The sequence below is a fragment of the Periplaneta americana genome, chromosome 5 (genome assembly GCF_040183065.1).
Source record: "Periplaneta americana isolate PAMFEO1 chromosome 5, P.americana_PAMFEO1_priV1, whole genome shotgun sequence".
Lineage (NCBI taxonomy): Eukaryota > Metazoa > Arthropoda > Insecta > Blattodea > Blattidae > Periplaneta > Periplaneta americana.
Window position 1 is genome coordinate 127274075 of NC_091121.1, and position 16073 is coordinate 127290147.

The 16073-nt window shown below is 36.2% G+C and overlaps 1 protein-coding gene across 5 annotated transcripts in view; it reads left to right on the forward strand.

Annotated features, from left to right (window-relative positions):
• The window catches only part of LOC138700177 (serine-rich adhesin for platelets-like), a 93548-nt gene that overhangs the window by 63663 nt on the left and 13812 nt on the right, over nt 1-16073 (forward strand). For all 5 annotated transcript variants that reach the window (XR_011332286.1, XR_011332287.1, XM_069826595.1 and 2 more), the window contains one exon: nt 15042-15164. Coding sequence is in view for 3 of the 5 variants with exons in the window: in XM_069826595.1 (XP_069682696.1) it covers nt 15042-15164 (123 nt within the window). In the remaining 2 variants the exon portion in view is untranslated. The remainder of the gene's footprint in view (nt 1-15041; nt 15165-16073) is intronic.

The window sequence follows — 16073 nt, forward strand, 5'->3', positions numbered from 1 at the left end:
CTGCCTCCATTAGTGGTGATGTTGGACGAACATACGTATCTCTTACCTCACTTCCAGCACAATAAACGAATGGCTAGTGTGTAAGGAGATATTGTAACTGTGCTTTCGCTAGTTGCCACCAGATGTCAGTTCAACAATCAAATTCCAGTCGTACCAACTTGCCCGCCATGAGATATATGCATGGTGACCCGTTTTCATTCGACTGCCCCTCATATATGTCACTTGTTTCTTTAAATTTTGCCACAGATACAAATCTCATGACATAATATCAAGAGAGCAATTTCCAGTTTCATCCATCTTTCCTTCTGTTTGTCTCCAATGTCAGTTTTTTCTTTCTAAAATAGACCAGATATTTCTTTTGTTTCAATTAGAGCATTGTATAAGGTGGATTTGTTGAGAATGGCAGTATCAGAAATTTCTCATGAAATGTTCTTGTCTCCAATTACCCAATTTTCAGAGAAATAAATCATAAATCAGTGTTCTAATACATATTATCTCTTGACATAACACTTAATTGATTATTAGCACTGACTTTGCATTCACTGATGTTTTAGCCAGTAGGAAGGAGTAATACCTGATAAGATTGGAGCCAGTGAAGTGTATCAATCAGCACATGAGAGCAAGTTGCAGTTGTTTGAAGACGAGGCTAGTTAGTATTCTTCACTAAGTTGTGTGTTGGGATTAGTTAAAATGTGCACCAGTTGTTACCGTGTAGCATCCTTGGGAGTGTGTCTCGAAATATTGACAGTGGTAATGCAAATAAAGTTTGTGTGTCAACAATTGGACGTAGTAAATCCATATATAGTATAAAGAGTCAGCTAAAATAATTAATTATGTAAGTAAATAATAGTATTTTAAGAAGGAGCAAGGACAATGGCATGACCCACTTGCAAAACCATAGCTGCAACAGAAGTACAGTGCTCATTTGTTCTGTGACATGAGAACTCACATTCAGTACCCATTGATTTGCTGCAAAGAGCACTAAGAATTTTGCCTTAGTCAAGGCAGTTCAATTTGCATAAAATACATACACTGCTCTTGAAATTAAGTTACAACTAAAGTCACTGTGTCTACACAACTCTGCTTTCCTATTTTGGGCACGCTGTGTTAGTTTAAAATATTTTGCCATTATAGCACATATTTTGTTCAACATTGACCGTGGTATTTCTCGAAGCAATTGGTTTTTGCAAGTGGGTCATGTCATGTCGTGTTCCTCCTTCCTTAAAATATTCAAAAGCAGTACATATCGTCACCTTTCAATGAAGAGGCATAACTCAAAAAAAGTCGATTTTAGAAATATGCCTGTTTTGAATTCATCCATATGTAGATTACATCATCATTATCATCCTCACAGATTGTAGTCCTTTGAAGAACTATTACAGTTTACCAAAGTTTTCATTCCATTAAAATTTCACTGGTCTTCAAATTAAGTTACAACTAAAGTCACTGATTCTACGCAACTCTGCTTTCCTATTTTGTTAGTTTCAAATATTTTGCCATTATAGCACATATTTTCTTCAACATTGACCATGGTATTCCTCGAAGCTTTTGGTTTTTGCAAATGGGTCATGCCATGTCGTGTTCCTCCTTCCTTAAAATATTCAAAAGCAGTACATATCATCACCTTTCAATGAAGAGGCATAACTCAAAAAAAGTCGATTTTAGAAATATGCCTGTTTTGAATTCATCCATATGTAGTTTACATCACCATCATCATCATAGATTGTAGTCCTTTGAAGAACTGTTACGGTTTACCAAAGTTTTCATTCCATTAAAATTTCAATGTTCTTCAAATTAAGTTACAACTAAATCCATTGATTCTACACAACTCTGTTATCCTATTTTGGGCACACTTTTTTTTTTTTTTTTTAGTTTCAAATATTTTGCCATTATAGCACATATTTTCTTCAACATTGACAGCGGTATTCATGTCTAAGCTACTGGTTTTTGCAAATGGGTCATGTCATTGTGTTTCTCCTTCCTTAAAATATTCAAAGCAGTACACTTGGTCAAAATGAAAGTGACCGGCCTCTTGAGCAGTTAAAATTTACTAAGTCCCTTCGGGGGAACACACAATTCACTACCATAAACCTCTGTGCACCACTTTAGTTAATTCCATAATACAAGGTGCTGATTTGGGCTGCCTCCAGAGCATGCTTCAAATCTCCGTAGTGAATTTTTTGTTTTGATCTTTCTTTTGTTTTTTACAACTCGTTTTAGTGTAATATAGTCAAATCGTTTTGCTTATGTTACGTCATGTTACAGATAATTACAAAATTGGTGAAAATTTGTGGTTATAATTCTAGGAAATCAGGATATATTTTGTCATCAGAATTATGGTTTTTCTTCTTGTTTACAATTACTACATTTAGGCCCTGATGATCACGGATTTAGGCTAGAATAATAATCATATTCCCTGTAGCACAACTTGCAAATTAATTATTGTCAATTATTTAATCGTCAACATATTTATTGAATGTTCCTTAGGCAATAGGGTGTAAAGCAGCAGGGATGAATAAAATAATTAACACAGCATTTTAATACCTCCACAGCATGCTTGGCATGGAGCAGTGCTAACTTCTATGTAGACATTCGAGTTCGAATCTCTGTAGTGATTTTTTTGTTTCGTCCTTTCTTTTAGTTTTGCAACTCGTTTTAGTGTAATATAGTCAAATAATTTTGCTTATGTTAATTCATGTTACAGATAATTACAAAATTGGTGAAAATTTGTGGTTATAATTCCAGGAAATCAGGATATATTTTGTCATCAGAATTATGGTTTTTCTTCATGTTTACAATTAATATGTTTAGGCCCTGATGATCACGGATTTAGGTTAGTATAATAACCATATTCCCTGTAGCACAACTTGCAAATTAATTACTGCTAATTATTTAACCGTCAACATATTAAATTTACTGAATGTTCCTTAGCAATAGAGTGCAAAGCAGTAAGGATTAATAAAATAATTAACACAGCATTTTAATATGAAAGCCCCTGATTGTCATCTTTAGTGTTACTTCTAGTTAGCATCAAAAGTTTCTATTAACACGAGAAAAATAATAAAGCAAAAGGTATTGTAAGGATAAAAAAAAAGACGAAAACCTGTTATATTTTCACTGATGCATTTAAAAGGCAAAAAAAAAAAAAAAGTTTAGTAGCTCCAAAAAGATTTGAACTTGCAATCTTACGAACACTTAGCTAACACTATACCACTACGCTAAGAGTACTGCTGCAGTAAGAACGGCATTGTAATGTGCAATGGTCATACTCAGGCTTGAGAACCTGTTATATATAATGTTTGTGTTACAATATTCATTGTTTAAACACTCTGAACGATCTGTCTGTTTTAAATCTCGTATATGAATTATTTTCTCGGAAGATTTTAGTGTTTAATAGTTGTGTTCCCCATTATAACTACCTACTAGAAGAATATACGCAATCCTTTAAACAAAGCCTGGCTGTTCCGAGCTCTCACGGAAATACCTACCCGATTCGAACTTAATCTCTCAGATGCCGATCAGTTTCATTTTGACCAAGTATACATATCATCACCTTTCACATGAAGAGATGTAACTCAAAACGATTTTAGAAATATGCCTGTTTTGAATACATCTGTATGTAGTTTACGTCACCATCATCATCATTATCATCCTCACAGATTGTAGTCCTTTGAAGAACTGTTATGATTTACCAAAGTTTTCAGTCCATTAAAATTCATACATTGTTCTTCAAATTAAGTTACAATTAAATTCACTGATTTTTAGACAACTCTGTTATCCTATTTTGTGCACACTTTTTTTTATTGACTTAAAATATTTTGCTATTAGCTATAGCACATATACTGCGCAAAAAAATTAGCAGAACAGGTTTTTTGTCTCCTGTAAATTCTTGGTATAAGACAATAGCTGTGCTGTAATATCACCACCATTTGCGTTAGCATCTTTTCTATTCAGGAAACATGACATTTGGTTTTCACCTTCATCGCAGTGCAAGGGAACCGGATAGTAATCCATCCATGCTGAAAACCAATATGATTTAGATTGATCTTCTCTGTTTGACTATAGCTGTTTTAGAACATATCAGAGGCTACTGTATGGTCATTGTTGTGCTCTAATTCAGATGTTATTGCAAAAGAATTACAAAATGGTTGATATCAGGGCAGTTGAAATCACATGAGTTGTCACCCTCATTCAGCAGGGATGGGCTTATCTTCAGATTGCCAATGACCTCCATTACTTTGTGTCAGTTGTGTATAGAGCTATCAAACATTATAGGGAGTCAGGACAGTACGAAAGGAGACATGGGCAAGGACGTAAACGAAAGACAACTGGAAATCAAGACAGACTTTTACTTCTTTTTGCTCTGCATCGACGTACATCCACTGCTTGTGATCTGCAAAACAACTTCAAGTTAGGTATGAAATATCAGTAAGTGACCAAATGGTCAGAAATGTTGTGGGAAGTTAATTTGAGAGTTCAGAGACCTTTATGTGCCCCTCGTTTTGAGGTTCATCACAAGCGAGCAAGGTTAAAATTCACTCTGGAACATGTAAATTAGCAACTTTGACATTGGAGGCAAGTACTGTTCACAGACGAATCAAGGCTCTCCCTGACTTCTTGTGATGGACGATTACGTGTCTGGAGACGTCGTGGAGAGTGTCTTGATGAACCTAACATTGTTGAAATTGACACATTTGGTGGGGGCTCAATTATGGTCTGGGCCAGCATCAGCTTAGAAACTAAAACCGCTCTGACTGTCGTTTCTGGCCTGCTAAGTGCAATTGGTTTTGTTGAGAATATATTGCAACAACATGTTCTGTCTGTAATGGAACATATGGGTGCTGAATTCGTGTTGATGCATGACAACATGAGAGCCCACTTTGTCGCCGTCTCCATGAACTTCCTGAACGAGCATGAAATTCCTGTAATGGATTGGCCAGCGATTAGTAGGCCTACAGATTTAAATTCTCAGTAGTGAATACATATGGGATATGCTTGAAATATGCATCCGTAGGCACCATCGAAACCTGCAGAACCTCGAAGAGCTTGCAATGGCACTTACTGAAGGGTGGATGAATATACCCCAAATCAACATTCGATGTCTTGTGAGAAGCATGTCTTGTAGGTGCCAAGCAGTAATTCATGCTCATGGAGGGCCACATGAAGTACTACAGTAGCGTGCAAATTAATCTGAACAACGTAATTACTTATGCAAAAACACTCAAACAGGATAAAAAAAAAGGATCTAATACATACCTCAGTAATCTATGTGGCCTCCCTTATTCCTAATAACAGCTCTGAGACGATTTGGCATGGATTCCACTAATTTCCCGCAAATATTCTTCATTTCTTCATCGCGAAACCATACACCAATGAGGGCAGAAATCATCTTCTCCTTTGTAGAACAATCCATTTTTTGCATTCTTCTTTTGCAAATTGACCACAAGTTCTCAATGGGGTTGATGTCGAGTGAGTTGCCTGGCCAGGGGAGTACCTGAATATTCTTCTTGTTGAAGAATTCTGTAGTTTTTCGAGACGTATGGCATGGTGCCAGGTCTTGTTGGGACACACCTCTGCCATCCGGAAATGATTTTTGCAGCTGGGGTACGATTCTGGTTTCCAATAAGTGAATATATTTGTCAGAATTCATCATTCCCTTGATAGGTATTAATGCTCCAGGCCCTTCATGTGTAAAACAACCCCAAAACATTACTTTAGGGAGGGTATTTGGGTGCTTGTTGGAGATGAGCTTCTGTTACTTTTTCGGATCCTTTCCGTACGTAAGAAACACTGTGGCCATGGATCTCGAAATGAGACTCATCGGAAAAAAGTACATCCTTCCAGTCATTCACTGTCCAGTGTTGATGTAATTTTGCCCACATTAAGCGTTTTTTGCACATAACAGGAGTTAGCAGTTGCTTCTTAATAGGCTTACGAGCCCTTCGTCCAGCTTCCAAAAGCCTACGCCGCACTGTTGTGACGTGAATATTCGCCCCAGTGGTAGCCATTAACTCGCGGATTAAGTCGACAGCAGTTAGTCTAGGATTTAATTTACTTTTCCTGACAATTAAACGATCATCTGCAGGTGAAGTCTTCCTTTTCCGGCCACAGTTTCCTTTTTTTCTGGGGTGTGATGGATCCAGTCTCCCTGTATCGTTTTATGATCGAATTAACAGTAGCCAAACCGATGTGACATTCTGCAGCAATTTGCCTTTGTGTCATAGAAGAATGCACTGCTAATGTTATAATTTTAGACCGTTTTCGTGGAGTTGTATCCATTTGTGAAGACGACAGAATGTACACAGGATTGCAGTATTAAGTCTTCAACACAGCTGAAATGCTTATAAGTACAAAATGACAGGCAAAATGTCACATATTATAAAAAAATAATGACAGACCTTCAACAATGGAATTACACGTACTACAGATGTCAATTAAAGCGGTATGAGCAGCTGTGAGGCCAACAATGACAGAAAATGTAAAAATATGTCGTGTTCGGATTAATTTGCACGCTACTGTAAATCCAAGTGGAGAATAAAGTGTTAGAATAAAGAATCAGATTTTTCACTTTGTTTTGTGCAGTATCGAGTAAGATGACCATTGTTGACCACAACTTGGTTGTAAATGGCCATGGAAAGTAATTTGTTATAAAATATAGAGTCTGAAGTTCATGCTGTACTAAGGAACAATATTCTATGTTTTCATTGTTCAATAAAAAATTGATTTCAAATCTTGCTCCGCTAATTTTTTGAGCAGTGTATTTTCTTCAACATTGACTGTGGTATTCCTGTCGAAGTTATTGATTTTTGCAAGTGGGTAATGTCACGTCATGTTCCTCCTATATTCAAAAAGCCTGTCATATGAAGAGGCTTAACTCAAAGAAGTCAATCTTAGAAATATGCCTGTTTTGAATACATCCATATGTAGTTTACATTACCATCATCATCATCCTCACAAATTGTAGCCCTTTAAAGAACTGTTATGGTTTACCAAAGTTTTCATTCCATTGTTTCTTAAAATGTCTTTTTTCTGTTGGATTATAATTCAGGATTGCTTTTTGTATTCTATTGTTTGACATTAGATTTACATGTTGATATTGATGTATGTAAACCAGAACAGGTATTATTTGGAGCTTGTTCAAGACTATTTTCCTGTAATATTTCATATAACCTGCTGTGTGGCTCATAAACTTTAATTTCTTTTGTAGTAATCCCATTTTCATCACGTCTTGAAAGAGTCCAAGCCTCAATGCCATAACACAGAGCAGGTTTTATAAAGGCGGAAGCATGTATGCCTTTGGACTAATGATGGTTTCATAATGGTGTTGATGATACCCACAGATTTATTAAATTTAAGAATTTTGTCTGTTATATCTGATTCTGCTATAAATCATATTTTATAACCAAGATAACTGAATTAATTTATTCTTTCTAATATTTGATTACTGATACAAATTTTGCTTGGTATTTGTTCTTTCCATAAAAAGCCATAACTTAGATTTATTCTTAGAAATTTCCATTGAATACCTGTCTGCTATTGATTTCAAATTATGTACAGATCTTTGTAGGTCATCTTCTGTAGAGGCTAAAAGTAGTTTACATACTGAGGTAAATTACATATGAATGTATTCAAAATCGACATATCTTTGAAACTGACTTTTTTTAGTTATGCTTCTTTGTGTGGAAAACAACGATGGCATGATTTTAACTGACTGTGTATATTGTGACGGCCACGTGAGGTTCGATCTCACGACCGACAGAGGAAGGGCAAAGTCGGCCGTGTTGGGCGGGTTGCGCACGCATCTGCTTCCTGGGGCATGTGCTATGGTGGGGAGAAAGGGGAAAGAGTGACTGCGGCAGAGAAGAGAGATATCTGGATGATTCGAGAGTGGAATCTTTCGCGAACTCTCCAGAAACTATAGTTTGGTTATAAAAGAGAAGATGCAAGTGAACGTTAGTCAGTCAGCCCGTCAGTAAGCCAGTGTTGTTACAGGCAGATTTGGACAGTAAGCGAGTTAGTCTTGTGTAGCAGTGAAGCCAGCTTCGAGACCAGAGCGCGACTTGAGTTGTGTCCATAACTGTGGAGCCTGAAGCCCGGAGTTCGAGTGCAGTGGACCGCAGTTGGGGGACCTGAGTTCGAAGTTCAGCGGATCTGAAGGTCTGGGGTTCGAGATTCTGTGAACGCGAGTGACTGAGCTAGAAGAACTAGCCAAGACAAACGAACTGTGAACTGAGAACTGACAGTTCTGTGTTGTAAATAGCGCTTTGTGAATGTTAGTTAAGATTAACAGTTCATTGTTGTTCGTAATAATCCAAGTAAATTGTCATTGTCGTCTGTGGAGTGCAATAACGAATACTGTGTTGAGTGCAAATCCTATTGTTGACGAGAGCGTTTAAGGTGAATTGTAGAAAGGAATTATTGTTGCTTTAAATAAAAGTTACATTGTTGTTCAGTATAAAAATTTACAATATATTGATTTACCACGTCCAATTTGGTGACAAACATTCATTTTCATCATCATTTGAGACATAAATTCTCAAGAATGCCACATGATAAGTGGTTTACACTTTTAACTAATCCCAACACACAATTTATTTTCGGGTCGTAAGCAAAGAATACTATCTAGCCACTTCTTCAAATGTGTTGCTTCCCTGGTTTCAGTCTGAGCAGGCACTAACTAAAACACTAGTGAATGCAGAGTAGACACCAAAGCAACAATAAATTGAATTTGAACTACATGTGAGTTAACAATGAACCAGTTTTCTTTTGAAGTATGTTCCAGACGTTTTTAATTTCTGAATGATATAATACTTCATGTTTTGCATGTGGATAGAGAACCTCCAGTGCTATTCAGACTGCTTGTAGACTGTTGTATAGTTTAAAATTGGCATTATATAATGACATCTGTTTCTTGAAATTAACATTTTATTCAGCATTTCTTTTGTAGTTAAGTGAAAAATTGTTAAATTTGATAGAAAATTTGCATTATTTATTGTGATTGACCTTCATACTAAGTTAAGAACTGTGGGCTGTAGGTAAGAACACACTATACTAAGCTGCTTCATGAAATTAGGTCTTAGACCTGTTAACATGGCATCAAATTTGTTTTCTCATATCATTGTATATTTTATTGGCACATTCGTTTGTATATACATGTTCAGATGATACTGTTTACAGAGGGGAAAAAAATCAATTCACTCAGACATTCAATTTTACCAGTAAAACCTGTATATAGTGCTTCGAAAAAGCTTTTGAATTGATCAGTAATAGTATATTACTACACATAGCAATGTTCAGATGATACAGGTTTTCTCAAATACTCACATGGATTTTTCTCAAGCTTCATGACTCATCTGCCTGCCATGTGTTTGTGCACAGAGTGCATAGAAAACAATTGTGAATATTAGTCTCAAGACTCAGATAAGTTTAGTTTAAGAAAGCCCTGTTTTATTGAACAAAATATTGCATATCTGAAAGAACAAACATTTATACAGCAGTTTTCAGCATGGAGGGAAATAAGCTGTATTTTAAAATCGGACTTTTAAGAAATGGAAGAAAAGCAGTGACAGGAATTTTGTAACTGGTTTTTATTATTTCCATTTTTTCTCTGTTAACATTTACAGTATATTTCATATAAATCACAAATTTATACACAGTTGCTTCTTGCCAAGGAATGGATCATGCATCTCTTTAAAAAAGTTGGCAAATGCAGTTTGAGCGAAATGAGCTGAAACATCTTTTCATCATGTGTGCACATTTAATATGTGATGGAGCCCTATGTCTGTTGACTGAGATCCTCAAAATTGTAACCATTTTTTTTTTCCTGACAAAATTATGCAATACTCTGCAAGCTTCCACTGTCCAAATAGCTGCTTCTATATGAACATCAAAAGGTCAGTGAAATGTTTTCTATGTATATATGCACACTCAACATATCTTCTAACTCTAATCAACTGGTAGTTATGGAATGGAACTATGACCCAGCACTGCGACCTTTTACAATCTGTTGTGCTAACCCTCAAGCTAAGTGCATTCCCAAACCCACATTGGCAGACTATACTAAGGTTCACTGCTTACCTAGGTTTCTAACAGGCAATCTCACTTGTCCCTAGGCCAGCCCTTTCTGTGCATCTCCAGCCGGCATTCAGGGAATGCTATGGATTGATAGAGAAAAGTTGACAGAATTATGTAGATGCCCAATATAGGAACCTTGTTTGCCACAATTGTCATTATGGAGTTTTCAATTTAAAATTTCAGGCCTGTCCGGGACTTGAACCCAGATCACCTGCGTGACAGGCTGAAGGTCTGACCACTCAGCCACCACAGGGCAACTGGTAGTTAAATATCCTTTTCTTTCTATCCAGACTGATACCTATAAACAGTTGCAATAAATTGTCATGTAATGAAAAACAGCATCTCCAACGCAAATTTTCTTGCGAAAATCCATTTAATGTCCTGTGTCATGGTCTATGTTGAGTACCTTCCGTTGACTTCTTCAAAAATTGTATTTCTTTGAAAATTGATGAATCAGTCTTTTCCATGTGATCCTACAATCAGATATACAAGATGGTATTCTGAATTTACAACTCTAATAAAACTATTGAAAAAATAATCTTTATAGTTAAAAATATAGAAATATAAAAATATAGAATATATGGTTTTTTAATTCTTATATGCTTTCCATCCACCTTGCCAATACAGTGAAAAAAAAAAAAGCTTTTGTCTCAGAACTTTTAGCTATTTGCTCCCATTTGTCACTTGAATCTGATAAAGCCATAAATTCACTGTACAGATTATTCCATATACTTTCACTTATTTAACTAACTATACTGCTGATAGTTGAAATACAACTCGATATGAAGTATCAATAAAGTTCTTTGAAGGAACACCCATATGCAAAAATCTGTAAAAATGTAAATTATATATCAATTTCATCTGTTCAGAATTTAAAAAAATGAGAATCTGTTAGGGATACTTGGACAAAAGCTAAGATTCTTTTATATATTATTTTAATGTACCGAAGTACATATGATATTTCCATGCAGATATTCTGCGTCATCATACGATGAAAGAGTAATGGAACGGAGAAAAATTCTCTCCATCGCTGGGATTTGAACCCGGGTTTTCAGCTCTACATGCTGATGCTTTATCCACTAAGCCACACCGGATACCCACCCCGGCGCCAGACAGAATCGTCTCAGTTTAAGTTCCAACTCTTGGGTTCCCTCTAGTGGCCGCCTTCTCCACTACGTCATAGATGTCTATGAACATAGGACTGAAGTCCACACATGTGCTGAGGTGCACTCATTATGAGTGACTAGTCGGCCAGGATCCGACGGAATAAGCGCCGTCTTAAATCACGAAGTGATATACGCATATCATATATATATATATATATATATATATATATTATTTTAATGTACCGAAGTACATATGATATTTCCATGCAGATATTCTGTGTCATCATACGATGAAAGAGTAATGGAATGGAGAAAAATTCTCTCCGGCGCCGGGATTTGAACCCGGGTTTTCAGCTCTACGTGCTGATGCTTTATCCACTAAGCCACACCGGATATCCACCCCGGCGCCAGACAGAATCGTCTCAGTTTAAGTTCCAACTCTTGGGTTCCCTCTAGTGGCCGCCCTCTGCACTACGTCATAGATGTCTATGAACGTAGGACTGAAGTCCACACATGTGCTGAGGTGCACTCGTTATGAGTGACTAGTTGGCCGGGATCCGACGGAATAAGCGCCGTCTTAAATCACGAAGTGATTTACGCATATCATATATATATTATTTTAATGTACCGAAGTACATATGATATTTCCATGCAGATATTCTGCGTCATCATACGATGAAAGAGTAATGGAACGGAGAAAAATTCTCTCTGGCGCCGGGATTTGAACCCGGGTTTTCAGCTCTACGTGCTGATGCTTTATTCACTGAGCCACACCGGATACCCACCCCGGCGCCAGACAGAATCGTCTCAGTTTAAGTTCCAACTCTTGGGTTCCCTCTAGTGGCCTTCCTCTGCACTACGTCATAGAAGTCTATGAACGTAGGACTGAAGTCCACACATGTGCTGAGGTGCACTCGTTATGAGTGACTAGTTGGCCAGGATCCGACGGAAAAAACGCCGTCTTAAATCATATGTACTTCGGTATATTAAAATAATATATATATGATATGCGTAAATCACTTCGTGATTTAAGACTGCGCTTATTCCGTCAGATCCTGGCCAACTAGTCACTCATAACATAACAAATGCACCTCAGCACATGTGTGGACTTCAGTCCTACGTTCATAGACATCTATGACGTAGTGCAGAGGGCGGCCACTAGAGGGAACCCAAGAGTTGGAACTTAAACTGAGACGATTCTGTCCGGCGCCGGGGTGGGTATCCGGTGTGGCTTAGTGGATAAAGCATCAGCACGTAGAGCTGAAAACCCGGGTTCAAATCCCGGCGCCGGAGAGAATTTTTCTCCTTTCCATTACTCTTTCATCGTAAGATTCTTTTACCAAATGTTCAAGACCATAGATATCAGCAGCTATTATTTTTAATAATACTACAAACACTAATGTAATCTGTAAGAACATCGATGGTAAATTAAATCAGTTGCAACTACTGGAGACATTGATAGAAATAAAAAAGCAAATATAGAAACCACAAATACCAAGGAATATGATGAGGGAAGTGTATAATCTTTGATTAGAGCTAATATTAGCAGATCCATTCAAAAGATGAGAAAAATGAATGAAATTGACACAAAGATGATTTACATTTATAGACCATCAGTTAAATGCACCTAATAAAGATCAGGATAATCGTCATTTATAATTTTCTAAAAGTTCGATTCCTTCACTTGAATCATTTTATGATGAAGAAACATTAAGAGTTTCAAAGTGGAGTTCTGTCATTGATACAACATAAGAAAAGAAACGTAATTTCTCAAAACTTACCTGCACCATTACAACCAGAACAAAACATGAGCAGATATGTAATGAAATATATTGCACATCTTGATTACACAACTTTTAACACTGTATCACTTCGGAATATGTATGATAAGACTTTCTTGTGTTAAATTCTAACGTACCTTGTTTACATGTTTCGACCTTTTATGGGTCATCCTCAGAACTGGTCGTTGTTGGTCTTGGCACCTCTTGTTTTGTTTCCTGTGAGGGTGTGTTCGTTTGGTGTAATGTAGAGTCAAAGAGTGTGTGTGTTCTGAAATTGAGTTGTGTGTTGAGAATTTCGTTGGGGTGTGTTTTCGTGTGTCTGTATATTTCATATTGTTCTAGTGTGTTTAGTTTCTGGCTTTTTGGTTGGATGTGTAGTATTTCCATGTCTGTGTTGATGTCTCTGTGACATTAGTGATGTGTTCTGCATATGTGGAGGTGTTTTGTAATTTTGTTATGGCTGTGATGTGTTATTTGTAACGTGTTTGAAACGATCTGCCTGTCTGTCCTATGTAGAAGTTGTTGCAGGTGTTGCATTTGAGTTTGTATATGCCTGTGTGGTTGTATTTGTTTGTTTTTGTTGTTTGAGTGTTGAGATGTTTTTGTAGACTATTGTTTGTTCTGTATGCAATATTATTGTCTGTGTGTTTGTTGTTGTCTTTGTTTAGTATGTATATCTGTTCTATGTGGTGTAAGAATATTTCTGCTAGTATGCTGGAAATGGGTGATTCCATGGGTAGGCCTTCGGTTTGTGTGTAATATTTGTTATTGTATCAGACAACATCATATATTGGCACAGATACGTAGATAACATACTAATACTATACAAAGGAAACAAAAGACAGATCCAAAACCTACATCAACACATAAACAAAATATACCCAAGGCTACACTACACATTAGAAATTGAAAGTAACAAATCCATAAATTTTCTAGACATCACAATAACAAAAGTAGACAATAAACACACATTCAAAGTATACAGAAAACCCACAACAACAACAGCACACATACACAACACATCCAACCACCCCACACAACACAAACAAGCTGCATTCCGAACAATGGTACACAGACTACTCAACATACCAATGAACCAACAGGATTACAACGAAGAGCTAAACACAATCAAATACATAGCACAAGAAAATGGATACAACCCTAACATAATAGACAACATAATACGTAAGACAAAACATAATCACAAAAAACACAAGAACACAAAAAATACATCACACTAACATAACGAAAACAAAAACACACAAAATTGCAACCTCATTCAAGAAATTAAATTACAGCATTGCATACAGAACAAATGACACTCTACAAAAACATCTCAACACACAAACAAACAAATACAACCACACAGGCATATACAAACTCAAATGTAACACCTGCAACAACTTCTACATAGGACAAACAGGCAGATCGTTTCAAACACGTTACAAGGAACACATCACAGCCATAACAAAATTACAAAATACCTCCACATATGCAGAACACATCACAAATGCTAACTCACCCACAGAGACATCAACAAGACATGGAAATACTGCACATCCAAACAAAAAGCCAGAAACTAAACACACTAGAACAATATGAAATATACAGACACACGAAAACACACCCCAACGAAATTCTCAACACATAACTCAACTTCAAAACACACATACTCTTTGACTCTACACTATACCACACGAACGCACCCTCACAGGAAACAGAACATAGGCACCAAGACCAACAACGACCAGTTCTGAGGATGACCCATAAATAGGTCGAAACATGTAAACGAGGTACGTTGGAGTTTAACACAGGAAAGTCTTATCATACATATTCCGAAATCTTATATCTTCAAAATATGCATTATGCATGAATTTACTCCCAAAAAAGGCCAAAACATCCATGAAAAAAGTGCAGTTACATGGAATTGATATCATAAAACGAATATTTGCAAAGTTTCACAAGTGTAACCAGCTTATAAAAAAAAAACATGCATTTGTGTGGAAATCAGTGCTCTAGTGATAAATATATGTTAAAACATTGTATGTAAAATAAATTCATCTGATTTTTTTCTTTTCAGTTTGTCATACATTGTGGCAGATATGGACAGTCATGTTATGTTCCATGTATGTGTAAACCTAAGTAAATGGGAGGATGTTTCACCAGCTGATGTGTCAGTTGAAACTCTTATAGGTAATGTAAGGTAAGTTATGTTTTATATGTGTTTTAAAATAAATAATTATAGGAATCTCTCTTTAAAGTCTAAAATAATATTGGCATTAATTAATTTTGAGTTTAATGAAGGAGATCTGCTGTAAGGAGGAAAATATCCTTATTCACATGAAAGACAAAATTATCTTGTAAAAGGGGTAACTTTTACAAAATAGAACTCCATGTACAGAGCATTCCTATGCAGACCAGTCCCAGGTAGTAATGTTATGTTGGCTTAATGGTACTGCAGAACACCTGTTCCAAGGAAGCCAAGTGGTAAGGGGTGCAGTGGGACCAGTCTGCGTAGGGAAGCATGCACAGACTGTCTGTACACTGGTATATGCAGCTCGCTGCTTGACAACAGATTTTGTTAATTATAGATTGAAATGGGATCAGTCCGCATAGGAACTCTCTGTACTAGGAGATTTAATAATAATATAGGGAAGAAAAACATGACAAGATTCAATGTGTGATTGTGATTAGGAATGTAAGAAGTAAAGTGTACTTGAAAAAATTTCTGAAAATATTGCTAATTTTTGTAATTAAGACACAACTAATCAAAACATAAAAAAATGTTGGTTATTATCTGTAAATTATGAGAATATTTGTAATAACATTAAGTTATTTTCGATGTTATCATTTAGGATATTAGCTTTTACTTTCTCTTTAAAGGACAGTAGATATATTATGTTACAAAAAAATCTATTGGATATTTTCTCAGAAATACACATTTTCATCATCTCTGATCCTGAAAAAAATATTAATGCACTTCGTAGAAGCATATTTCAAATACAGGTTCATTAATTAATTTATCCAGATTATAAATGACCAATTAATACAGTACATTACACATTTTCAAGTACAAACGTTTAAAAATTAACAAAATAAAATAAGTCTGCCG